Genomic DNA, 26,149 nt, shown 5'->3' with positions numbered 1-26,149 from the left:
GACAACGAACTTCGGATATGTACGTGGAATGTTAGGTCCCCTTAACAGACCACGTGCAGCCGAACAATTAGCGGAAGCCCTAAACTGCTGCAAGGCAGATATTACCTGCGATTATACTACGGCGACTGCTACCGAGAACAAAGAGAGCGTCTATTTGGGTGTGGATTTGTTGTTGGAACTAGACTCAGGCAAAAAGTCTTAAGTTTCAACAGTGTGAGGGAGCGCATCACGACAATCCCCATCAAGGCTAAATTCACCAACATAAGCCTAATATGCGAGCATGCCCCAACAGAGGAGAAAGATGAAGACACCAAAGACATATTCTTCGACCTCTTGGACAAGACTTATCAGCACTGCCCTCGCTTTGACATTAAAATTATCTTAGAAGATTTTAACGCCAAGCTAGGAAGAGAAGACATCTTTGGTGGCACAATCGGGAGATACAGCCTGCACGACACAGACTCCGACAACGAATTCAGGCTGATCGATTTCGCTGCGGGGCGAGACGTTCTGGTAGCTAGTACGCAGTCCACACATCTTAATATCCACAAGGGAACATGGAAATATCCTGATCAATCAACTGTCAACCACATTGTGATCGCTGCACGACACTTCTCCAGTATACAGGATATCCGAACTTTCCGAAGGGCCAACATTGACTCGGACCACTACCTCACTGTAGCCAAGGTACGATCGATACCCAGCATCTCTTTATCGATTTTAAAGCCGTGTAAGACAGTATACATAGGAAAGAGCTCTACAGAGCAATGTCTAGTTTTGGCATCGCTGTCAAACTTATCCGTTTGTGCAGAATGACGATGGAGAATGCACTGCTCTATCAAGGTCGGAAAAGATCTTACCGATGCATTTGATATCAAAAAAACTTGTTATGAACTCAACTCAACTGTCAACAATAGAGGCACAATCTTCCAAAGGTCCATCCAATTACTCGGATACGTAGATGATATTGACCTAATTGGAAATCAAAGCGTGATGTCATTGGAGCTTTTTTGAGCATTGCGACGGAAGCGAAGAAGTATATGCTGTCATCAAAAAAGGACACTGAACTACGACGTCTTGAACAAAACGTCACCATGGACAGCTATAACTTTGAGGTAGTTAAGGACTTTGTCTACCTAGGCACCGCTATTAATACAGACAACGACACCAGCGCTGAAATCAAACGAAGAATAACTCTTGCAAATCACTGCTTCTTTGGACTTAGAAGGCAATTGAGAAGTAAAGTCCTCTCTCGAGCATCTAAAATCATCATCTATAAGACACTCATCATCCCGGATCTCAATTATGGCGCCTAGGCCTGGACCCTGTCAAAGAAAGATGAGGGCGTCTTAGGATGTTTCGAGAGAACAATTCTTCGGGTGATTTTTGGTCATGTACACATAGATGGAGAATGGAGGAGAAGATTTAACGACTAACTGTACGGGCTGTACAGCGACACTGACCTAGTTAGCAGAATTTAAGTCGAACGGCTTAGATGGCTGGGTCATGTAGAGCGAATGGACATCAACGCTTCAGCCCGGAAGGTATTCAAATCCAATCCCGAGGGACGGCGCAGTAGAGGAAGACCGTGACTCAGGTGGCGCACTCAGGTGGGTGAATTCATCAACCAACTTGGTGTGCGAAACTGGAGACAGCTAGCTAGGGATCGAGATGGCTGGAGACGCATGTTGGTTGAGGCACGTAACCTTAAGTAAATACGAAATCATTTTTTATGTCAAAAACTCGATCTGAACGTTTTCAAATTAGGTGACTGCTTCCGATACTATAATACCACATTTTCGACTGTGATGCTGCCCTAATAAACGGTCGTTCTCTCTCAATTCCTGCAAATAATAATAAATTAAATTCTTTATTAGTATCAATTATTTGTGTTGGCTTAAACTCTAAAGCTTTGTGTTGAAAAATTCAAGAGGTTGTTTTTATTTATTTCCGCTTCCTTTCAGAATTGACTTTGCCCTACTTTTTCTTTTGATTATTTTTTTATTTGTTATGTAGAAAAATGTCATAAGCCCTCAAACTTGGTTCACAATTTTATTGTAAGCATATCGATTTTGTTATTTATTTTGTGGTAATAGTTGATATTTTAATTACTGACAATGTTTTTTCTGAGTTTCAAAGAGAATACAAATTACTGATTGTTAATTCCTGACAAAATGTATTATTATTAAATTTTCAACCATACCTAACCATGAACAAAATTAAGATTAGCTGTTATTTCGAGATTTATTGTTATACTACATTTTATAGTGACGTATTCTTCTTGACGCTTTATGTCTCGTTACATGGAAATGCGGTCAAACGGTATACAAAGCTATCTTATGTTGGTTTTCTGGCTTTAAGCTGCCTTCCAAACAATTTTCACCAAAACATATATAACCGTTTCTGAGTTATACATAGTATAATCATAAGGTGTATGAGAATATGTATTGACAAACAATCAATATAAAGTATGTCAATTTTATTAATATAGGGTAAGGTGATTTCTTTTGGGTTTACTTCAAATCGGAAATCCAAGAGCCGTATTTGCTTCAATGTCAATATTTCTATTTTTTGACCAGGGAATCCATCAAAAATATGCACTCTGTAGCATCCCTGTCGAACTAACATTTTTAAAAGTCACCTGTCACTTCGAAAAACAGCTGTTTTTTCGTTAAAAATAAATAGCACATTTCGGTCCTTTCGTTCTGTTACAAAAGTTCTCTACTTCTGAAAACAAAATATTATCAAAATTATTTTAAGCAAAAACAATTAATATAATTTGAATTAAAATGGCTGCAGCAACAGTATCAATTGATTCCCTTGATAAGGAACAAATGAAAACGGTCTGTGCAAGTGTTCTTAAACTGAATACCACCATTCAATTGCTTGTTTATATCCTGAAAAATTCAGCTAGTCAGTGTTATAACCTCCATTCCATTGAAAGATATCATTTAACATTAAATGTTGCTTTTTAAAAATTAGAAATATAATTTGGCTCAATAATTCAACGTTTAAATTGTTCCATTAAATAACATTTGATGTCATAATTTTGTTTGTTATAAACTTTATTTTAGTTCCAAGACTTCCTGCTATCGTACAACAAACTTTCGGAGCTCTGCTTTGTGGACTGCATTCGAGATTTCACTGCCCGAACAGTGAAACCAGATGAGGTTTGCATCAACATTCTCACACTACTCTCCATATTATTTAATCAAATTCTCCTTTTTTTTAATTCTCAGGAAAAGTGTTCATTGAATTGTATGGAGAAATATTTAAAAATGAATCAAAGAATATCACAGCGTTTCCAAGAGTTCCAAATGATTGCCAATGAAAATGCCCTGGCTGCCGCACAAAAAACTGGGAAAATTTGAAGATATTGTTCAGTGAACAATTTACTTCGCTTAGCATTTTAAAACACCACCAAAAATGATAAAATAAAGTGTTAGTTTTATTTCAAAAGACAAAATAAAATCTACATAATTAAAAAAGTTATTTTGTATCATTAAAGTACGAAAAACTATGAAAAAGCAACAAAATATGTAATTTGTCAAATTATTAAAAGTTGGGCAGCTAGTCTCTGATTCCAGCGTCTGATGGAATACCTTCAGACTCTGTTATCAAGGCGTATTCCAAGATAACTCGACCTTCTTTGTATCTGAAATTTTAGGAAATGTTTAAATACTTTCTATCCCTATTAAATTAACCTTTACTTACTTTTGAGAATTATCAGTTGCAAATTCGTACATCCAGCCCAATTTATGAGCGCAGTTCTTGCACATTACATCACGGACCATATGTCGTCCAGTTAACATGACACGTTCTTGGACGTGGCTAAAAGTCAAATTGACCACTCTCTTAAAGAGATAGGCTCTTCCTGTGGCTCCAGTGAATCTTGTGCTTATTAATTGGGTTTTGTTGGTTAAATTAGCGTTGCACTGACCGCAGTTGAACAATTTGTGGCCTCCTAAGTGTTCCAAGAAAATACGACCCATTTTTTTTAACTTTGTTTATTCTTCTGGTTCTAGAAATTAACTTTGTAATATTATTTTTGTTTATTTGGCGAAATAAATATTTTATTCCTCAAAAACGGGATCGAGTGATTTATTAGAATGATAATGCGAAAAACATAAATTATGTATGTTCCAAATTCAGACAACAAAGTCCTTTGTTTAGCAATTTATTAAATTTTAATTGAAGTTTTCACTTTAGTTCAAATGCTGGGTTTGCGTTTATTCATTTATTAATATTTTATAGATTTATGCATTGTTACAAACGTTCTATTTTTATTTTTATCTTTGAAAGGAAATAATATTTCTATTTTATGCAACAACAGACGAGATTAATGAGATACAATTATAAAATAATTCTTTTCTTTTCATTTTCAACAGAGGGTAAACAGAGAAAAAATATGTAAACAAGGTCGAAGTTGGTTGTGGTTGATAATATCTTGGGAGAAATCTCGTTAAGATGGCTGCATCTCAACTTGGGTGCTGTGCGCACTTTAATTTTAAAATGTATGCTAGAAACAGATGGGGATGCTATGTTTTGTTTGGAATAAAAAAAATATTTTTAAAACAATTGCAAATCATATCGAGACAATATTCTACTTGTCATAATAGTCATCAAGCCATATTGCATTGCAATCTAATTTTGCGGTATCTTCAACAAAATCCAGAGTGAAAATTTCAGCAATTTCATAATCGATATCAGAAGGTCCTCAGGAGGTTTTCCACCCCGGTCTCCCTCTGAGATCGATTAAATTGACTTAAATTGGTCCGCGCCTTCTGCTTGTAGCGGCTCCATCGGTCCCTTACTTGTTTCGGTGTCTATTCAAAGCCACTATAACATGCGCATGCGGACAAGTAGCTCCTTCATTGAAATCGTCCAATTTTGCGATCTGCTTCGTTTTTATTTTTGGTTGTTAGCTATTTTTAAAATGATAAATATTTATAAGAACAAAATCACAATTACATATTCAAGCAAGTATTATTCGACTTACTTTTTTATAAAATATTGCCACGATCAGCAGACAACAATCACAACAAATCTCAACTCTTGTGACCTGAAAAGTATTTGTTGCGTGTGCTGTCAAAATGACAGTGCAAACGTTTATAGTTTAGTTTCCCAACAATAACTGGGCGTTAGGCCTTAACACAACTATTAAAATGTTTATTTGTATGGCAAAATATTTAAAACCCAGGGAAATATTTAAGTAAGCTTTAATTTTGATTATTGGTAAGGCCCATTGATTCGGCAGAATGTTTTAATGTCACAAAATGTGTGCTTTTTTTTCTAAAGTTGTACAAATTGGCGTAAAGACTTATTAAAACTCAAATATTAAGAGCCTTGTACAATCGGAAAACGAACCTCGATTTAAATATTCTATCGGCTTCAATTCTTGAGTCACTTTTATCTTGTATGGGTTTTAACTGAGATTATTACGCAAAATAAGCCATCATGTAAGTGTGAGCGATGCAAAGTTCTTAAGACTGCCGTGGAATTTACTCACTTTGATCGTTTGCTATGGGCGTTTAAACGACAGCTCAATTTGAATGTTTCCACTAAACTGCCTACACCAGAATTTGTGGAGACGTTGGTCGTTCGTGTACTTTAACTTGATAAAATGTTGAACCTATTGAATATATTAACAATGACGGTTCAATCATTAGTAAAAGGGTGCGTTAGCAAATTAAATTAATTATAGTTGATAATATCGATAGCTAAAATAAAAAGAAAACGCCAACTAAATAATGTACTAACTTCAAACTGTTTTTAAAGCCTTTAAAGGATTTTTAGTTATAAATCAAGAAGACAAAAACAGCTTCTACAATGTTTGAAGGGAAACTTCTAAATATTAATCTGAATTCCAAAATTTGCACCGAGTCCAAAAAGCTAGTTATATGGAAAACTAATAACTGATATTGTCCAAGCATTATGTCCAAAAAGTTAGGATGAATAATATTTGTTTCAATTTTTCTAATCGAAGACATCCCCAGGTCCATGTTTAATGTTTTGTTCGAATCAAAACTATAGGTTTAGACGATCAATTTGCGTAAGTCTCATTTCGGAATGAAATTTATCTTATCAGTTGTGCGTTTATTTAATTATAATAAACATTTTTTGTTTATGTGTATAAACAAAAACACGTAGGTATTCATTAACCCTTCAGTTGTTGTATCAAAATCGAAATTGGTTCGGTTTTATAAAATCGTGCAAGCTATTAAAATGAAGGTGACCTACAATTATTTCGTACACAAATTATAATTGCAACAATATTCGTTAACCAAACAATAAAACGTAAATTACGACAAAGTTTCTCACAACAAATTGATGACTTTGAAAAAAAAAATATGCATAAGTTGAAAATCCTATTAATGATATTTTAAGCAGTAATTTTAAGTTAAATTAAGATTAAGTTTTTAACAATATTGCCAGTTGCTGGTTCAATTAGCGGCATTGATTCGATTGAAATTAGTAAATTATATTAGTCTCAAACTATGGATTCAATATCAAAACATTAATGCATTTGAGGCTACACGAATTGGAATAATTATCACAAGACTTTGATTAAATTCTATATCAGTGACATGTTGTTTTATGATTTAAGAGTAATTAAGAAGCCAAATTTGTTATGTTTGCTGTCAAAATGAATTTAACTTTTCTTTTAGTCATTTCTAAATGATGTATTAATTATTGATTTCACAATTCAAAACAAAGTTGTTCCATTGGAAGTGTTGCATTTTCTTTGTATTCCCACCTTTAAGTTTTAATTTTATTATTCAACTCTTACCTAAAAAGCTTGATTTCAATCAGGAGATGGGCAGGTTCAGATGACAAAAGGGATTGGCCAGCTACTAAGAACTTGCCTTCCAAATAGGGCTAGAAAGTAAGCCAAGCAAAATCTTCCTAAATATCTAGTGAAGTTAAGTTCTGAGTTTGACATTTATGACGCTTGAAAAAGTACGCAGTTGCCTTGGTCAAAATATGCGTTCATAGAATCCAGTTAACTGCAAATGAAGTCCCTTATGTTGCCTTTACTTTCCGAATGATAGTTGATTCTAATCTAAGAAGAAGTGGTATAACCAACCAGTCAAAAAAATTCCAATGCTTGGTTTCAGTTATGAAAACCAATGATATTTAGTAATAACTTGCCCTTAATTACAAATAAATAGTCTCTTTTAAGTTTCCCATTTTATTCTAGGAAAAAACAACACGAGTTATGGAATTTTCTAAATATATTGTCTTTATTTATTAATAAATGTAAAGAAAGAGGTAAATCAATAGTCAATGTTTTCAAGTTTTACGTTTTTCATTGGCAATCCTTTTGAACCTAGTCCGGTCACTTTATAAGTCTGCGATCTTCCCGATGGTGGTGTTTTATCAGATGTTGTGACATATAAAATGTCCAAATGTGGGCCACCAAACGCAACCGAAGTAACTTCCTTAGCTGGTATTTTTATTTTAAGCAAAACTTCGCCATTCCTGTAAAATATTTAAAATTACAATATAAAACATAAATAAAGTAAAAGCATAAAATATTACTTTGGATCAATTTTGAATACAGCTGAATCACCATTAATTGCTGTAAACAAGAATCCTTCGGAATCTATTGTCATGCCATCTGGAACTACACCATTTCCATAACCACTCAACTCAAAGATAACTTTTGGGTTTTCTAAAAATTATAAATATTGAAATATGTAAATGCTGCCAATATACATTTGTTTTTTTTTTATCTAACTTACTAATTTTACCATTATTGAGGTCATAATCGAATGATTTAACATTGAAATCATCGGAATCAATATAATAGAACTTATTTTCTTTTTCATTCCACGTTAAACCATTCGAAATTCCTAACTTTGTTAGCATTAGTTCATATGAATTGAGATCCGTAACTTTGTATAAATTTGCAGTACGTTTTTTACTGTCAGATTGTTGCATTGTTCCAGCAAAAAGTCGACCACGGGGATCACATTTTGCATCATTAAAACGATTATGTTCGTATTTACTTGATTCTTCGACGGTTAGGATAGTTTTATGGACTTTGCAGGACTTTGAAATGCCATCCCATTTAACGCTTGAGATGCGATGTTTAATTCCAACAGCGAATTGGTCAGTAAATCCATCGATTGGTATGATGAATGAAGCAAGTGTTTCGTTTTCTAAGAAAAATTTTTGTTTTGTCCATCAAATAATATTTTTGAAAAAATATAACGCATTCAATTTTCAAGACTTGCAGGAAAATAAATAACTTAAACAGAAGAAATACAAATAAGTATGATTTTAAGATAAAGCATACTTACCAATTTGGCATTCGTAAATTTTGTTTGATTTGTAGTCAAAACGCCTTAGTCTTCCAGCTAAAATATCAACCATATATAAGCTTTGAGCTGCAATATCCCAGTGGGGTCCTTCTGCTAGATGTGCATACGATTCAGGTAAAGCTTCAACCTTGTAAGATGCCTGAAAAAGAAACGAAATGAGGAATATTTGTATTTAGAGTCAAATTCCTTGGCAGAAAACAAGTAAAAGTATCCTTGTTTAAAGTAACAACGATCAACAATTTTAAAACTTTGTCAAGGAAAACAATATTTAACTTTATATTCTTATTTCTACAGAGATTTATTTTAGCTCAAATTTTAAAACAAATGCCAAATGTATGGATTTAGAAAACCCAGACCCACCTCAGAATCATTGTCACCTAGGACACAGACAAAAAGCAAAGTTACTAGCCCCAAAAAAGTTATAAGCTTAAACAGCATTTTAATAGAGAGCGATAAAAAAGTTTATGAACCAAAACATATGAAAAATCGTGCTTTTATTTAATTAACACTTTGTAGTGTTGTCGTTTGTAAACAATTTAAAATCACTGACTTATTAAGTGTCAAGGTTAAACAAAGTATGATAGTAATCATAATTATAAAGTTTATTTAAATATGGATATAGAATAGCTTTCTAAACAGTTAAACCAACTCCGTTAAAAACTTTACCATGATTAAAAAAAAACAGTTTTTCCAAAACGATTTATTTCATTAACTTCACTGCAAAATTGTAGTTTGTAATAACAAGTCCTATACTTAGAACTTCAATTTTAAATACCCACTTATTGAGCAGCTGTCAATTTTGAATCTGTCATCTTTTGACAAGTAAAAGGTACGTCATATTGAAACTGATGAAACAAGATAGTAATCGAAACCATTTGTGTTACCCAAAAGTATTGCCGCTGGGACCCGTAAGCCTTAATTTAATGGCAAGCTTTTAAACTTACTGCCCCTTGCATTGCCTTGTCGCTTAGGATGTATATATATGTTCATGGAATTAATCATGGGGCTACAACATATCCCGTGGTACCACATCTTCAGTGGTGTGTTAATTATAGTCTTTGATGTGTTGCCATCTAGGGAAGATAACCCTAGAAGTAGCCGCCCGGATTCATGTCTCAATCCACCGAGCTGTATCTACAATTACATAATTTTTTTATAAAATTATGTTTACTTCCCGAAGACAATAGCCATTCGATTTGTATATTTACTATATTAGAATTTTCTCAGTGCAGTGCCTTTTTTTATAACTATGAATTGCAACAGTATCATTCATCATCGAGCTGAACTGATTTCTCTAACTTGTCCCCAGGGGCCACCTAGCGGAGGTGCAAGTAAGCGCTTCTTCCTTCCAGACAAGCATATAGCTTCCCTATATATACATGGAAGACAGTTTGACCCCCTGGGGACCCGTAGTGTTGAAAAATCGATCTTTGGAATTAGGAAGCTTTCAAAAAAGCGACATTGCACTGCGTTTTGAATAAAGAATTAAAGAACTTAAGCCGGTCGAAGACCACCATCATTGTTGATCCCCTGCATCTCTGGCATTACTCAGAAATAATTGAGAATTAGTTGAGAGTCATTATGCCCTGCTTCTTGTCAGTGGCTGTTAAAAAATGTAATTTAAAACTTTTAACTACAATGCCTTACTTGAAAAGCTTTAACAACATTGTGGTTTTTAGATATAAATTAACCTAATTTTAGTTAAACGTTATTTATGGATTAAATCATGTGCAAATAGAGGGAAAATAAATTTAGTTACGTGATTGTTTTAGTGTGAGATAAAATTTTAGTTGAGTAACAATGATTTTAGCGTAAGAGGAACGTTTTTTATAAATCCCTCGAAAATAAAACAAACTTTTATAAAAAAAAATAAAAAGAATTCAGATGAAATATTTTGATTTCTAATTTTAATACCGAATTAAGTATTAAAATAGTTTTCAGTAATATTTATCTGTTGAACTGAAATTATATAGTCACTATTGCAATACAAAAACTCTTTGAAATTTTTGTTAAACAGATTTATTAGTTTTTTTGTCAACATATTCAGTACGCAAATTAACGTTCAAATTATGAGTGGAATGTGAACTTTGTAGTGAATTTAAGTCTGTTAGTCCAATTTTCCTTCTTTCCCTAAAACTAATATTCTGAATAATATTAAACTGATTCGATTTTATATTACAGTATCTCACACTTCTTTTATTTCTTTAATTTCTCTTCTACCTTTTTTTCGTTCAAGAATTTTGTTATATTCTGAACTTTCTACTCATTGTGAAACAAGTTTTAGAAAAACAAATTAAAAATAATTCTTAATCCACCCATAACAGTGCTCCCGCTAATTTACGTTTATTTTAGGAAAGAAAAGAACTAAATAAAAAACAAAAATATTCGCGTTTTTTCATAAATTGAAGAAAACGATTTATATGTTAAAATTTTCGAGTTTCACATTTTTCATTGGCAAGCCCTTTGAACCTAACCCAGTCACTTTAAAAGCCTGCGATCTTCCAGATGGTGATGTTTCATCGGATGTTGTGACATATAAAATATTCAAATTCGGGCCACCAAACGCAGCGGAAGTAACTTGTTTAGCTGGTATCATTATTTTAAGCAAAACGTGTCCGTTCCTATAAACAAACAAAATGGAATTCAGCACTTTTTCATAGAAATAAACAAATACAAATGAAAGATGTTACTTTGGATCAATTTTGAATACAGCTGAGCCACCATTTATGGCAGCGTACAAGAACCCTTCGGAATCTATGGTCATGCCATCTGGAACTACGTTATCTCCATATCCACTTAATTCAAAAACAACTTTTGGGTTTTCTAAAAAAATATCAATCACGGAAATTACGTTACTTTATGGAGATGTTGCATTACTTGAACTTACTAATTTCACCATTGTTGATATCGTAATCGTATGACATTACATTATACTTTTTAGAATCAATGTGATAGAGCTTCTTTGCATTTTCATCAAAGGCTAAACCATTTGAAATTTTTAAATCCTTTATCAATAGATCATATGAATTTAATTTCGTAACTTTGTATAAATTTCCAGTGCTCCCTCCGGTTCTATTTTGTTGCATTGTTCCAGCATAAAGACGATTACGAGGATCACATTTTGCATCATTAAAACGGTTAGTTTCGTACTCCCTCGATTCTTCAACAGTGAGCAGTGTTCTATCGACTTTACATGTTTTTGAAATACCATCCCATTTAACGCTTGCAATACGATGTCCAATTCCAACAGCAAATTGATCGGTAAATCCATCGATTGGAATGACAAATGAAGCAAATGTTTCATTTTCTAAAATAGTTATTTTTTTGTTCGTTTAATAAAACAATAAAACAAACAAATACACATAAATAATACTTAAAACAAAACATAAACTTACCAATTTGGCATTCGTAAATTTTATTCAGTTTATAGTCAAAACGTTTGAGCTTTCCGGCTTCAATGTCAACCATAAACAAGTTTTGAGTTGCAACATCCCAGTGGGGTCCTTCTCCAAGATGCGCATACGATTCAGGCAAAGCTTCAACCTCATAAGGTGTCTGAGAGAGAAAAAATGTTTAAATAACTTTAATTTAACATAAGAATTAAAGGAATGATTTATTTATTTGTTTAAATAAACTTTTTGTTGATAGTAAAATAAACTCACTTCACATTCATGATCACTTAAGACACCAACAAAAAACCAAGTTACTAGACCCAAAATTATTAAGCGTTGAAATTGAAATACCATTTTGATTGAGAGAGATCAGAAACCTTAATGAAACACAAAATAAGAAAAATCGTGCTTTTATTTAAATAACACCTTAGGTGTACCTGTACAGTGCTGTCGTTTGAGTAACTGGCTTAAGCAGTCGAATTGTTTTGAGTGCGTAAGTTCGTCGGAGTTCAATTAGTCGTATTTTTTTTTTTATAATAAGCGCACACTCAAGGGGATATATTACCCTTATTATGTAGACACAGTGGGAGCACTAGGAAAGGGAGAGAGGGGTTGAAAGGAGATGTCGGTGCACATTGGTTTTGAATTCCTGAATATTGCAATAGCTGGGAAAGACAGAGTGTGGTAAGGCATTCCACATTCGCATAGTACGGCTAAAGAACGAATCTCTATACTTGACAGTACGACCGAAGATGGGCTCGAGGGTATACTGATGAGCATTCCTAGAAGCGCGAGTATTACGGTTGAACTGTTTAAGGGGAGGAATTCAGCTGGCTATTTCTCTAGAGCATAAACCATTAAAATAACGGTAAAACAGGGTGAGACAAGAAACATTTCGGCGATGTTCAAGTGACGTATATGACTTAAGTAAGTTGCAGGAGCACCAGCCCAGATATGGGAGTTATACTCAAGCTTTGGACGTATATAAGACTTGTAAATAACAGCCAGATCAGAGGGGGAGAAAAACTTCTTGAATCGCCTTAGAAAACCCAAACATCTTGCGGCATTTTTGGCGACATCGCGTATGTGATCGTTCCACAAAAGGTGGTTGGTGATACACATACCAAGAATATTCAGATGTTCAGTTTCCTCGATGCAAGTGCCATTTATGGATAATGGCAGGGGGGTATATTTCGCTTTAACGATACAAGACAGCATTGCGTTTTCGAAGCATTAAATTCCACGTGGTTTCTTATTCCCCATTGTACAATGCTGTTTAGGTCGGAATTTAATGAGCTTATCATATTTTGTCGTTGCAGTTCCACATCCGAAGAAGAGGGGTGTGAATCTGAAAACGAATATGAAAAGCTAAGAGTACTATCGTCAGCGAAACAATGTATTGGATTAGATGTTGCAGACAGGATATCATTAATAAAAATGAGAAAAAGTGTTGGAGATAGAACAGAGCCCTGGGGCACACCAGCATTTATTTTGTGGTTTTCAGACTTGAATCATCCAATACAACTTGTATTGAACGATTCGAAAGGTAATTACTAATCCAATGAAGGAGGGATTCATGCAAACCGAAAGCACGCATTTTCGATAAGAGAGCCTGATGCCAAACCCTATCAAATGCTTTTGAAATATCTAGTGCAATAATCTTACTTTCTCCAAAGCTATGTATACAAAGCTTTAAACAAGTATCAATGGGTTTTAAAATAAAACACAGCTTTGAGAACAATAAATTTATGCAGAGTATTTATTTTCGAAAAAGAAAAATTAACATCAGTGGCTACAAATAAAAAATTCAGTTTTATCCTGCTTGAAGTTTGTTAACAATAGTACAATTTAAGACTGCTCTAAAGTGTGTGATAAGGAAATAATTTTTTCTAAACCATAACCGAACCCAAACAAATATTTGCTAGATAATATATATCAATGACAATGAGCATCTTAGAACAGCAAATAACCTAATTTACTTTAAAGGTTATTTATGACTTAAAAGTCATGCTGTGTGAAACTAAAGAAAACAAATTTACTTGCATGATCGCTTGTGCAAAACATGATTTGAGGTACTTTTTCATGAATCATGACAGTTAAAGAATTCATAAGTTTCTCGCAAATGAGAAGAAGCTTATAACAAAAGAAATTATTCGGCTAACAGTAGGTGACGCTTAGAAGAAAAACACCTTTATTCATTGTTTTTACTTATACCGTTGCGAAAAGATTCTTGTTTAATAGATTTGTGTGAAGGGTTTTCCAACAGGAGGTTTTATTTTGAATAGTTCGTTATTTGGGAAGGCGTCAGTTTTAGAGCTATCACCTTTTGACCTTTGTCAATTATTTAAAACTAAACGATATTCAAAAACTTATTAAAATCGTTAAAATTAAATAAAATCGTGAACATTTTGAATTCGCAGGAGTTCTTAAAAAAGAAGGGATTTGGTGTCATTGAAAACACCTTCTCAGTGAGCCTCTAGTCATGAAAAGTAATTTCTTAAATAAGCAATTCGGATTCGGTTTAAAACTGTTGTTTTCCTCCATTTCTGACAACATTATTAGTACACAGGAATGTTTGAGAGTTGTAAGACTTTAGTTCTCAACCGACTACTGCTCCGCCTCAATTTTAAATAAATCATTCTACAACCGACATTACGCCCTTTTTTTGCATACAAACTTTAATGTCGAGACTTTTAAAGTTTAATTAACAAAAAAGCTCAAGCCGCTGATTAGGTCCTTAGAAAACATCAAAATGATATTGGTTTAGTGCCCATTTCTCCTTTGGGGCTTTGCAGAATTGTCATCGTGAATAGTTGTTAAAAAGTTGTTAAACAGTTAGATAGGCAACTGTTAAAATAATAAGATTCGATTGCGCTACCGAGCTATAATTTTGTTTTTGTAGCCTGAATTGGAAAATGACGTTTTTTTTAACCAGTATTAAAAAACGTACCCGAAAAGTTTTCAGACCACGTTATTTATTAAAGAGATGATTACAATTGTCCACTTGGGTCTAGTGACTTAATAAATTTAATTTTTTTTTCTTTTGGGTCACCTAGAAGAAGGAATTGACTAACATAATCAAATTTATTGATAATAAAACAACTTCTTATGGGTCTGATAGTTAAAAAACGAGGGATAAAATGCCTTGCTAAAAAACGCGTCATTCAATGAAAACTTGATCAATGGCCGAGTAGTAAGTCTATAAATGACAAAATATGTTTAGATTTCTTGTTTTTGTAGAAATGAATTTAATTGATGTTCTAAGTAAACTAACTCAACAATGTTTAAAACACAAACACAACTTATATTATAACATTTTATTCTTCCAGTTTTAATTTTGTCATTGGTAGACCTTTAGCTCCTAGTCCAGTTATCTTATATGTGGTACCATTTGGCAGTGGTTTATTATTCGCAGCAGCTGTCGTAACATATAAAATATCCAAATTTGGTCCACCAAACGCTGCGGAAGTAATTTGCTCACAAGGTAATTTAATTTCAACCAATATTTTTCCACTCCTACAAAAAGTTGAAAATTGTTTATGAAGTTTACAAGAATAATGTTAAAATCTTACTTTGGGTCAATTTTGAATATAGCTGAACCATTGAAAGTGGCAACATACAGGAATCCTTCTGCATCAATAGTCATACCATCAGGTAGTAAATTTATGTTATCTCCTCTCAAATTATGGAGATCAAAAATTACTTTAGGATTACCTAAAATTGGAGTTGTATTAAGTTCGTATATTATTGCCATTATTTCAGAATACTCACTGATTGCTCCAGTATTAATGTCATAATCGTACTCTTTTACATTATAATCTTCAGAATCAATGTAATAGAATTTTTTTGCTTTCTCATCCCAAGCTAGACCATTTGAAATTCCAACGTCAGGCTTTAAGAGCTCATGTGCATCAGTCTTCATTAGCCTATACAAATGTCCAGTTCGCTTTGAATAGTCAGTTTTGGCCATTGTTCCACCAAAGAGACGACCATGTGGATCACATTTTGCATCATTAAAACGATTATTATCGAATTTTGAATCAGAGTGTTCGACAGTAAGGATAGTTTTTTCAACTTTACAAGATTCCGAAATGCCATCCCATGGAACGATAACTATGCGACGTTCAATGCCAACGGCAAATTTGTTCGGAGCTCCTTCGATTGGTATAATAAATGATGCAAAGTGTTCATTTTCTAAAAAGAACCAAAAACATTGTATTGAACGAAGAACTACTAATTTCTTACAAAATTACTTTGTATCTTTAAAATCTAATTAAAATCTAAGCTTTTTCTATTTCTATCAAAATGACTTTTAAAAATTTGTAATTCATATTAAGGGTAGTTTGTGAACAATAGTTACAGTTACAAAAATATTCAAATATTCATCTATATAAAAACTTACTCACTGGAACTCCTATCTACTCATCACTATAGGTAGATAGAGATAAAAACATAATCAGCACAATATGTGAATGTTTCAAGTTGCCAATATTTAATATGAAATGACGTCTAATCAGTTATCAATTTATTAATAATTTTATAATCAAATATTTTAATCAAGGAGGGTTTTCCCTTCCAATTGTTGTTATGAAAATGAAAACAAAAAACTGCAGTTTTATTAGACTCTAGAATTTCTAAAAAATTTTAGATTCATGAAGATCTTTTTTAATTGGCACTGATAGATTTTAGAAGACAATTTTGTTTGATGCCATATGCCAAATCTTTTGTTTGATATTCAGTTGCTGATGCTAAATCATTATGACAAATTTTGGGATTAAACAAAACGTTCCAAAACGTTAAACTTTATTTTAAAAATAAATTTCTGAGGGCAAAATAAAGTGGTGTCTTGTCATATTAAAAACGATTCAATAGTATGTGATTCATGCGCATAAACCTTTAAGTAATAATTAGACTCATGAAGTAAGGCAAGTTAATAACATAAACATTAAAAAATACTTTAATAAATAAACCTTTTCCTACAGACAACATACATTAATCATAAGCCAATTTCCATTGTTAAACTTTGTATGAAAAATCATTATATTGTATTGATACTCTTTAAGTATCATCAATTAACCTTGATGTAGGTATGTTGGTTTCGGTTATTGCTATTTAGTATGGACTTGTTTTGCAGAAGGTTTATTGTTAGATAGACTACTGAATTCTTAAAAGGTCTCTTCCGGTTAATATAATTCAGTATAAATGTCAACTTATGCAGGAATTTCAATTGCACATTATTTACCACAATCACAATAAACTCGCACAAGAAATAAAAAGGGTTAACTATAAAACATACCGATTTGACACTTGTACATCTTATTTTGTTTATAGTCATAACGCATAATCTTCCCCGCACTAAGGTCAACCATGTACAAGCTTTGTGTTTCAATATCCCAGTGAGGTCCTTCTCCTAGTTCAGCAAATGAATCAGGTAATGGTTCAACTTTGTAAGACATCTGAAATAAAAAAAGTGTATATGAATTAATTGATTACATCAATCATAATATTGTTGAAGGCACAACTTGATTGAAAAATCAGTCAACCAAAGTAAAATTTATTGAAATGCTTTCAGTTGTTGGCCAACTCAATTCATACCACAGTTTCATTGTGCACTCTTATATTAGCCTCCATCGAAATAGTAACATTGTCGGCTACAACACTTAACAGTAATGAACTTAGAAGCACCAAAATTGCGATTGCTTGAGATGCCATTTCGATTGAGAGTGATCAGACATAGGAAAATCAAAATTAATATACCCTCAAGGCGTTGGGGGTTCAATTTGAAATTAAAAGTTTGTTTTGTTTTTGTTGGTAGTCTATCTAAAGCCCTCGTTAGGTGGTATACAGTATACATTGCCAATTTATTAAACTCATTTGTGGTAGGATCGAATTGATTCAAACGCGTTACGCGAAAATAAGAGTTGGAAGTAGAACACAACAAATTTTTTTCAAATCCAATGTGGTTAAGTTAAAAGAATGGGTCTATGTTAATGCAAGAAGGTTTGACGAAGACCTTCAAAGCTTTTATGGGCTTCCGTGGCTTCGAAAAAAAAAACAAACAAAAGCTTACCGCATCTTTCTTCTAATGATGTATATACGATTTGAAAGTTTTGTTTGAACTGCTAATGAATTAGCTTTTCGGAGCTTTTCACAAATGTGCTTTCAACACTGTATCTTACGTGATTAGATATAATTGAAAAATGATGGTATTAAGTTATGTTCTGTTATTGATTGTTAGAAGATGGTTTTATTATTCGTATTTTTATCAAATTAAAAGCTATTGAATTCTAGTCAAAGCAATTCGAAAGTTTTGAGTCCTTAAAACCTCAGTAAAGTCGACCTTAAAAAAATAAGCTATTGATTTAAAAGCACCATTCATGTTTTTAACTGCCCTAATCAAACTTAAGAGGAAGAAAACCACTAAAAACTCGCAATAAGTAAATTTTAAACAAAATTCTCCTTTTTTCGATTGACGACATTATCAGCAGTGTTTTTGTATCAATAGGTCTTCCAATAAAAAAAAATTCATTTTGAAAAGCCCTCTATTATCACAGCTGGAAATTTGGTGTTTGAAATTTACAATTACAGACTTAAACAACGCATTCTAAATTCACTACAAAAATAGGGAATATTTTTCACAGTTCGCAATAGAAAAATAACTAAAAGTCTTTTGACCGTGGTATTTCTTAAAGAAGTTTTATGAATTAATACCTTCAGACTTTTGTATGTTAGACCATGTGAATGATAAGGTCTATTTCAAAGTTTCGCAATGGAATAAAAATCTTAATATATTGCAAAGATTTCGCTGAATTTGTTTTTCATCATTGAAAATATAATCAATAAAATCAATTATTTTATTTTTTTTAAATGCCATTAATATATGTATAGGTAGTTTAAGATTTCTTTAATCTTTACTGGAATAATTGTATAAACTTGAAACACAAATCAGTATAGTAGACAGTTTTGAAACAATCAAAAAATAATCGAAAAATGATTCCGGAACAGAACCATTGATTTAATTCTTTCACATTGCTTAAAAAAAACAATACTTCAATGAAATTGGGAGTAACAATTTAAAAAGTTTGCAAAACAGGGAATAGACGTTTTCAAAAACCGTTTAGCCGTTAAAGCGACCAATCAACATCGACAATTCAAACCTGTTCACTGAAAAAAACTGTGTAAATAAGAACTCTTAAGTTTGATTAGATTGCTAGTAATTTAGAATTTTCTATATTTTGCGTTCATGAAATTGACTTCATAAATTATAGACCAAGATCGTGCAATTCAGTCATGTAGGTATTTTATTTACGCTTGCGATAATTTACACTAATTACTATAAGTGGTACACAAATGAACATTTCCAATTGTATTTGAAGTCTTCAATTCACTACAGTATTTCAACTATTTATATGAACACGAATTAATACCGGCCGGCCCTACGAAAAAAAATGTAATTCACACATGCATCAAACAAGTGAACCGCACTGTGTGGTTTTATAATAATACAAATTATTCTAATTATTAAAATGTACTTTCTTTTCGATGTTGGGTTAGTTAAATTCAGAACTTAATTTTTACCTTCGCGCGATGTATGGTTATGCTCTCAGCTAATAAATAGTATTCTACACAATTTTATATAAAATGAAGCGACTTGTCGGCAACCCGATTGTTTTTATACTGAAAAATTCACTCAAGCACTTACGTTATCTCTTGAATCGGCTTTTGATAATAACAAAACAATTTGTACTTTTTTATGCACTCAAACAAATTGTGTTGGGTATTTAATTTAAAATATTAAATTTATTGGTTGTAGCTAATCTTTTAAGATTTGTCGTCACTGATCAAAAAAAAAGAAGAAAATTGATAAATTACTGACAAAAGAGATAATAATAACCCTGTAGATACAAATCCCAAATGTTACTTCCTAATTTTACAAAAATAAAGAGCAAACTAAAACTATGTCAGTGGGAATTGAGAATGAATCACGTCACGTAATGAAATCAAAATATTCTCTTCTCTTTGCTGACACTTTGAAAAAAATTTCATAGACTTTTGCGCAGAAAAAGCACAGTGAGATATAAAACTTTATTATATTCAAAGTCAAGTACGTGAAAAGTAGCTTTAATGTTTTTTTATTGATCTTTATTAGGGCATAACACATTCCAGTATTGAGCTTATGTTGATTTGAAACAATTTCAGTATTGTTTGTTCTTATCTGAATCAATAAAAATAAAAATGTTAACTTAAAAATCTAAACAACTTTGAGTACAATGGAATAATTAAACAAAACTCTCAATAAATTATAACATTGAAGGAGGTTTGAAGATAAACGAAATTTTCAAATGCTAAGTGGATGGGGTTGATACTCGTATACCTTGCTTACAAAAGATGCTAAAGGCCTGAAATTAAGCTTGAGAAATCCTAATATAGTAAATTTACGGTCGTCAGTTTGTTTATTCAAACTTCTTTATAAAAATAAGTATGTCATACATGTACGTAGAGAAAAAGTCATTGGTCCTGAAAACAAAAGCAGGCCTTTATTTTTTAAATAACTGAGAAATTAAGAATTGATCATATCTATGTATGTTAACGATTAGTTTTCGAGTCAGCGCATCTATGAAAGTAAAGTCTGGTTGTTCTAAACATTAATTTATATTAAAACGCCTGCCGTATATATAAGGTAATCATTTTATTTTATCGGCAAATCTTAAAATTTTAAGGAATCCCAGGCTCAAGTAACATATTTTTAGAACTATCTATTTTACGATTTTCAATTAATTTTCTTGTCGATAATAAACAACTTTTAAATATAATTATTCATCTGATTAGTATATTAGATGATTATAAACATATAAATGTTTTTGATTCTGTATTGAGATTTTTAGCCTGTGGAAATTTAAAAAAAAAGATTAATAATCGGATTCCAAATAATTCAATCTATCAATTAAATAGATACAAAAATAGACACCGTTTTCTATTAAAGTATGAATAGGAAGAATCTATTTCGTAAAATAGATTTGTACGTATATGTTTTATTTTTCTATTGTTTTTATCAAAAGAAATGCAAAATGAAATTGACAACTAGAAATGTATAAAAACGTCATTATTAACATAATACTTTGATCCCCTAAATCAATAAGTTCTTCAAACAAAGCAAACAAATTGAAAAAGAATAATTGTGATTAGGGGAGATTATGTTTTAAGTATTAGTATCAAATTCAATTAATCTTTCCAAATAAAAATCATTGATTTGATAACAAAAGATAGGCACGTTATTAACTCATAATTTGTGGTATCATTTTAACAAGAACAAAAGTTAACTCTTTCATAAATCTTCTTTAAATATGTATATAATAAAGGTTTAAATGTTTATATAATATGTATATCATTTGGTATCTGCCTTATTTGATAATTATTTTCTTTATTTATTCTTACAAATTAACAAAATATTATTCATAATTATTTTTCTTCTTTTATATGGCTTTAAAAACATCATAATAGTAATTAAAGTCTTTATTCTTTGATTTAATATATTAACATAAGAAGATAAGAATTTTATGAGCTGATTTGGTAGTAAATTTAAAAAGGTGTTGAAGCCTAACGATGTGTTTCTTGGCGATTGATAGATACAAAATTGATATAGAGATAAATATTTTTTCATTTTGATATTAAACTGCTTTTAAAGTTAAAATAATAATTTTGAAGAATAAAATAGATTTTATCTGAGGAGCAGTTAAATAGCGAATTTATTATTTGAACAAAAAAAATGTGTTTTACAATATATTTTCAAACAAATCTTTGCTGGATTTAAAAAAAACCTTTAAAATACAATTGAGTGACTTAGCTTGTATTTTTAATTGTTATACAAATTACTTATAGGACAGAGTGAACAAAAAGGTTTGTATATGTATGTATGTGTTATAAAGTCGTTTAAACTATTAACCGAATCAATAAATAGTATTACCTTAATGAAAAGTTAAACTGGATGAAACTTAAGAAAGAAGAAAATACAGCTCGTACAAAAATTTAGTCAAAAGTTTTGGTAATACCAAAAGAAAAACTGCAATTGGCTTTAATTGCCTTCTTGCTTTAAATTTAACGCTAATAATACATTAATGTTTTAAATTAACCTAACCTAATACAAAAAGTGTTAATTGTTTTCTTATGTATAGATTAACTATTATCTTGTAAAAATTATAACACACAAATAAAGGAATTATTATAAATTATACAGATAAGCATCAACTCTCAAATTTTGGAGCACCTGCTTTTAATTTTGTATTAGTGTTATTTATTATAAACAATCAATCGCATTCATTACTTTTTTTAATTTTTTGTTGTGTGTTTCTTCACAATTATGATGTTATCTAATTCATTTTTCAAGTAGAAACTTTAAACAACTATACACACACCAACCCCTTAAAGCTTTTAAAGTACAAGTTGCATAAGTTCAATTCCCCAATTAATGCAGGAAAACACTTCAGAATGTGAATTGTTTACATTTTGAATAGCCCGTTATGTGGGCAGTTGTCTTTTTTGGAGCTGTCCTCTTTTGATAATTGACAAGTCAATACTACGTTATTACTAAAAATGGAACTATTCATGTAACAATGTTGTATTTGTTAAAGAAAACTTTCATGGCGTTGTTTACCGAGACCTTGTGATTAAATAATAAATACCCTTAGTTTTATTTCTTAAGGGACACCTTTTATAAAAAAAATTCGATGCTAATGCTCCACAATTTATTCAAGATCGAAATCACCTAGTTCCTCGTATTAAACTAAAATTTCGCCTGAGGATGTAAAGTCTTTTATAAATGCTAACAATCATTTTTAAAGATGAAAACGAACAATTCACTTTTTATTTATGAACATAGCAAATAACTCAACATTTAAAAGTTGCTAACATTATTAATGAAGTTTAAACTTCGTCATGGGAAGACCTTTAGCACCAAGGCCTGTGACTTTGAAAGTTTCTCCAGCTGGTGAGGGTTTTCCTTCAAGGGCACCCGTAGTCACATAAAGAATATCCAAGTTTGGTCCACCGAATGCAACTGATGTGACTTGTTCACAAGGAATTTTAATATCAAGCAATACTTTTCCATTCCTAGTAAATTGACAAAGAAAGAAAATTTATATTTTTTTGTTATTATTAAACAAAAATTAAAAACTTACTTAGGATCAATCTTAAGAACATTAGAACCACCAAATACAGCAACATAAATAAATCCTTCGGTATCAATCGTCATACCATCAGGCAGGCGCATCTTTTCCTTTTGAAGATTTTCTATATCTAAGATTATTTTAGGATTTTCTGGAATATTTGTTTTTAACATAAATTAGACAATCTTCCATCACTAACAAAAATGAAAACTACTTACTTATTCCACCTGTTTCAATATCATAATCATATTCTCTAACTTTGAAATCCATTGAATCGACGAAGTAAAATTTTTTAGCAGCATCATTCCAAACTAATCCATTGGATAGACCAACATCATCTTTTAAAAGTTTAAGACCGCTTTCATCTAACCTGTATAGATTTCCAGTTCTATGTTTAACAAAGTCGTTGTTCATAGTTCCAGTAAAGAGACGTCCTCGGAGGTCACATTTACCATCGTTGAAATGATTATTTTTATATTTATCTTGTTGTTCAGTAACAGCGATATCTTTGTCAATTTTACAAGTTTTTGATAAACCATCCCATGTGATGATAACTATGCGACGGTCTATTGCAGTTACGAATTTATCAGTTGTACCTTCAATGGGTATTATGAAGCTGGCAATCATTGGTTCGTTTTCTAAAAAAAAAAATATTAAAGTATAAGAATTTTGGCAAAACCTGTTGAAAAAATATTTAGTGTCTTTATTTGTTTCAACCGGATTGTATCTTCTTGTTGCTAATTGTACCTTTATAACACTCTCTCTTAGAAATTTTAGCATCCGCAGAGTAAAAATAAAAAATACTAACTAAATATCACCCATAATTATCTTTTTAATTAAATCTAAAAAGTATGATTTTTTTTCACTTTTTCTCTGTAATAATAACATTTATGTGGAAATAAATCCAAGAAGTTAAAAGACAATTATTTTATACAAATCGATCACATTTTTGGACTTAAAACTAAACTACCAATAAAAATATTTGATGCGAATGAATTTTAACATATATTTTATAATATAAAAATATTAATTCATTACAAATGCTTTAAATTCTTACCAATTTCACATCTATAAACTTTTTGCTGAGCGAAATCATATCTCAGAAACTTTTTACCAAATACATCCACCAGATATAAATTTTGAGTTCCAATATCCCAATGTGGTGCTTCGCCAAGTAAACAATAACAGTCTGGAACTGGTTCTATTTTGTAAGACATTTTCGTTCTAAGTGCAGCACTTCACTAAATTTGAAAAAGATATTAAATTGTTTTAGAATTTGTATAAGGTTAAAACAAATTAATAAATATTAGAAAAAAAACACTGCTTATGTGAAACGAATTTTTGTACGGCCTTCACCGACAGCAAAATGAATATATGTGGGAATTTGTGCCAATTGTATAAACTAGCTCTAGCTACACATTCAGGACTTAAATGATAAATAGAAATAGAACAGCAACAGCAACATTCTCAAAATTTGCAGCTACTTTTTAAAATGTCTTATCTCTATAAAAAATAAAGGTACTTTTGAGATTCAAACAAATTTTTGTTGGAGTTTTTGGTTCTAAGATATTTTATGAAGCCTGTTCTATTAGTTTCTTTAATTTTTTTAGCTATGTTAAGTTTAAAAAATATTATTTGGTATTCTATTGAAGTATCTTTAGAATCATTTAGAAAAAATCAAAAATTAATCATGATAAAATGTACCCATGAAGTGAAAAATCAAAAACAGTATTAAAATCTCTAGTTACGTTCTTGATACAAACGTTTTGATTGTTAAATGTTTTGGTTAATGAATTATAATTTTGAAATTTTAATTTAATTAATTTTACTTTTTTTTACTTTAATGCATTTAGACTCAGTAGTTTCATTTCTGAACAATAAATAAGTTAAAATATAAGTTAGAATTCGCATTTGTTATTCAAAGATATAAAATAAAAAATGCAGAAGATCTGTATGAGCAGATTATGGTAAGTTTCATAGTGCAAATATAGTAGGACCTAGGTTCTCGGTAGTTCCACTAATTTTATTGTTATGTCATTATCTGAATGTTTGTCAATTGACGTCAACTTAATAAAAAATTACTAGAACATAGGAAAAAATATTAATTTTAAATATAATCACCAAATAAAGTTAAAAAAAAGAACTTTAACTCGTCGATCGCGTGGTGAAATTATAAATTACTATGGCTATCACTTTATTTCGCACAAACAATAATGAATATTTCCGAATGAAGGTAGAAGTGTGTACTGAAGCCTAAGAGTACATAAACTTGTACTTAAACGATTCAAAAATTATTGATTTGATATCAAGATGATAAAATAGTATAAGTTTAGATTAAGAACAGGAAGTAGTAAAAATCTACGACTGTGTCGCTATAACCAACTCTTATTATACTGAAGTCAGTACTAGCTGCTTCAATCAATGTTGTAACTTAGCATATACTTTTTAAACACTGATAGTAATTATTTGCATGAAACCTGTTTACAATTTGGTTTAAGTACACTTTACGTTAATCAGTTTAATTTTAGTAATAGGTACACACAATACAAAAGTAAAACTAAAACATTTCTTTTTCTAACTTCTTCATTACCCAAGTATATATAAAAATCCTGGTGGTCTGCTTTGTTTTGTGTCTTTTTTTAAACAAACTAGTACTCGAAATGTCAAGTAAAAAGTAAATAGTTATACAATTTGTAGATGTAAATAATGTTTTTTAAATACTTATATAAACTTATCATTGTAGTATCTCTCCAAGCTATTTTTGCTAAATCATTCAATTAGATAAAGTTAAATGAACTAGAAGGGTATCACATACATGCTTCATTTCAATAGTTTATTTAAAGTATACAAATTTTCGAAAATGTATAAAACTTTTAAGTGTAAACATGTGAACAACGACAAAAATTGTGCAATAGCGATATACAAGGTATCCAGGTCATGAATTTTGAATCATAACGGTTTTTTAGTACCCGCTGTTTTAGTTAAATTTTGTAAAACACCTTGCTTTGGTCGGTTTTTCACTCAACCTGTCCACAAATTAATCTTGTTTTTAGCTTTTAACTAAATCTAACTCATTTTTGAACTTCAACCTGCAAAGCACTTTAGTGACAAAAATTTGTATTCAATATAAACGATATTTTACACAATTCCGAACAGGCGTTGTAGAATTCATAAATAGTACAAAATTTCTGTAGAACATTTTCAATGTTGGTAGTTACTTGTTTTTCTCAAAAGTGGCCGTAGAAAATAATATTTAATTATGAGCGCA

The 26,149-nt window shown here is 31.2% G+C and overlaps 5 protein-coding genes across 5 annotated transcripts; 1 reads left to right on the top strand and 4 right to left on the bottom strand.

Moving 5' to 3' along the window:
* The first annotated feature begins 2,682 nt into the window (after nt 1–2,682).
* Nucleotides 2,683–3,488, top strand: LOC129947894 (mitochondrial import inner membrane translocase subunit Tim9). Its single transcript, XM_056058647.1, has 3 exons — nt 2,683–2,843; nt 3,075–3,170; nt 3,240–3,488. Exons 1-3 carry the CDS (start codon nt 2,790–2,792, stop codon nt 3,369–3,371), a joined length of 282 nt encoding a protein of 93 aa, XP_055914622.1. The 5' UTR covers nt 2,683–2,789; the 3' UTR covers nt 3,372–3,488.
* LOC129947893 (protein yippee) lies at nt 3,426–4,406 on the bottom strand. The gene is made up of 2 exons (XM_056058646.1): nt 3,715–4,406; nt 3,426–3,655 (listed from the first exon to the last, which is right to left on the bottom strand). The coding sequence occupies exons 1-2, from the start codon at nt 3,990–3,992 to the stop codon at nt 3,571–3,573; spliced, it is 363 nt and encodes a 120-aa protein (XP_055914621.1). The 5' UTR covers nt 3,993–4,406; the 3' UTR covers nt 3,426–3,570.
* Nucleotides 4,407–7,217: 2,811 nt separating this feature from the next.
* LOC129946743 (regucalcin-like) lies at nt 7,218–8,846 on the bottom strand. The gene is made up of 5 exons (XM_056057053.1): nt 8,688–8,846; nt 8,307–8,466; nt 7,746–8,165; nt 7,543–7,675; nt 7,218–7,482 (listed from the first exon to the last, which is right to left on the bottom strand). The coding sequence occupies exons 1-5, from the start codon at nt 8,763–8,765 to the stop codon at nt 7,278–7,280; spliced, it is 996 nt and encodes a 331-aa protein (XP_055913028.1). The 5' UTR covers nt 8,766–8,846; the 3' UTR covers nt 7,218–7,277.
* Nucleotides 8,847–10,696: 1,850 nt separating this feature from the next.
* Nucleotides 10,697–12,150, bottom strand: LOC129947901 (regucalcin-like). Its single transcript, XM_056058655.1, has 5 exons — nt 11,990–12,150; nt 11,723–11,882; nt 11,215–11,634; nt 11,018–11,150; nt 10,697–10,948 (listed from the first exon to the last, which is right to left on the bottom strand). Exons 1-5 carry the CDS (start codon nt 12,071–12,073, stop codon nt 10,744–10,746), a joined length of 1,002 nt encoding a protein of 333 aa, XP_055914630.1. The 5' UTR covers nt 12,074–12,150; the 3' UTR covers nt 10,697–10,743.
* Nucleotides 12,151–15,021: 2,871 nt separating this feature from the next.
* On the bottom strand, nt 15,022–25,279 carry LOC129944923 (uncharacterized). The gene is made up of 10 exons (XM_056054581.1): nt 25,003–25,279; nt 23,939–24,122; nt 23,100–23,519; nt 22,894–23,032; nt 22,639–22,825; nt 17,315–17,446; nt 17,016–17,175; nt 15,491–15,913; nt 15,292–15,433; nt 15,022–15,235 (listed from the first exon to the last, which is right to left on the bottom strand). The coding sequence occupies exons 2-10, from the start codon at nt 24,096–24,098 to the stop codon at nt 15,037–15,039; spliced, it is 1,962 nt and encodes a 653-aa protein (XP_055910556.1). The 5' UTR covers nt 24,099–24,122; nt 25,003–25,279; the 3' UTR covers nt 15,022–15,036.
* Between the last annotated feature and the right edge of the window lie 870 nt (nt 25,280–26,149).

The sequence above is a fragment of the Eupeodes corollae genome, chromosome 2 (assembly GCF_945859685.1).
Source record: "Eupeodes corollae chromosome 2, idEupCoro1.1, whole genome shotgun sequence".
NCBI classification, from domain to species: Eukaryota; Metazoa; Arthropoda; class Insecta; order Diptera; family Syrphidae; genus Eupeodes; species Eupeodes corollae.
This window is presented reverse-complemented; position numbering and strand designations above follow the sequence as displayed.